The sequence below is a fragment of the Antrostomus carolinensis genome, unplaced genomic scaffold (genome assembly GCF_000700745.2).
Source record: "Antrostomus carolinensis isolate BGI_N321 unplaced genomic scaffold, ASM70074v2 scaffold39558, whole genome shotgun sequence".
Taxonomy (NCBI): Eukaryota; Metazoa; Chordata; class Aves; order Caprimulgiformes; family Caprimulgidae; genus Antrostomus; species Antrostomus carolinensis.
The window spans coordinates 13,773-14,350 of record NW_010331598.1 but is presented as its reverse complement, the minus strand read 5'-3'; the positions used below and the strand labels follow the sequence as shown (position 1 = coordinate 14,350).

At 47.1% G+C, this 578-nt stretch overlaps 1 protein-coding gene across 1 annotated transcript in view; it reads left to right on the top strand.

The window, feature by feature from the left end:
• Positions 1 to 217: 217 nt before the first annotated feature.
• Positions 218 to 578, top strand: part of MPZL3 (myelin protein zero like 3) — a 5,044-nt gene continuing 4,683 nt past the window's right edge. The window contains exon 1 of the mRNA XM_029086292.1: positions 218 to 231. Coding sequence (XP_028942125.1) covers positions 218 to 231 — 14 coding nt within the window. The remainder of the gene's footprint in view (positions 232 to 578) is intronic.

Sequence of the window (578 nt, the reverse complement as noted above, 5' to 3'; positions counted from 1 at the left end):
GTGCCAACTGGAGCAGAACCTCCTGCAGGGTATCTTATCTCCATAGCAAATCTTCAGGAGCAGGGAAGGGAGGACTCAAACGAAGCTCCTCAGGAATGCTGGGCAGGTTGACCTGATCCCTGTCTGGAGCATCGCAGAATAAGACAGAAGTTGTTGCACACACTGAAAACAAGAAGTAAGAGCCCTTGCTGCTGCAGGGTGACTCTTGACCCAGGGCATGTGCAATTCACTGGCTGTATTGCTTTGGGGCAAGACACACAAAGCCAGAGCTACCTTGAAGTAGGCTAAAGCTGGCACTTTGCAACTCATCAGAGAGAGCAGATTCGGTTTCTCAGCTCTTTATCCCCTATCTAAATATCTATAGGCTCCTGGTGGTATTTTCCAGATAAATGCTTTAATTGGGGCTAGTTCCAATCCCACAGAGAATAGGTTAGGGAAGTTGTCTGTTTTTCTTTAGATATCATTATGGGGGAGGTAGCCATTACTGGTTTGGAACTGTGGTTGAGCTGGGACATCATCGCTCCTGCTCCTCATAGATAACAAGAAACGAAGCCTTGTCTTTTGTGCTTGTTCCTTCA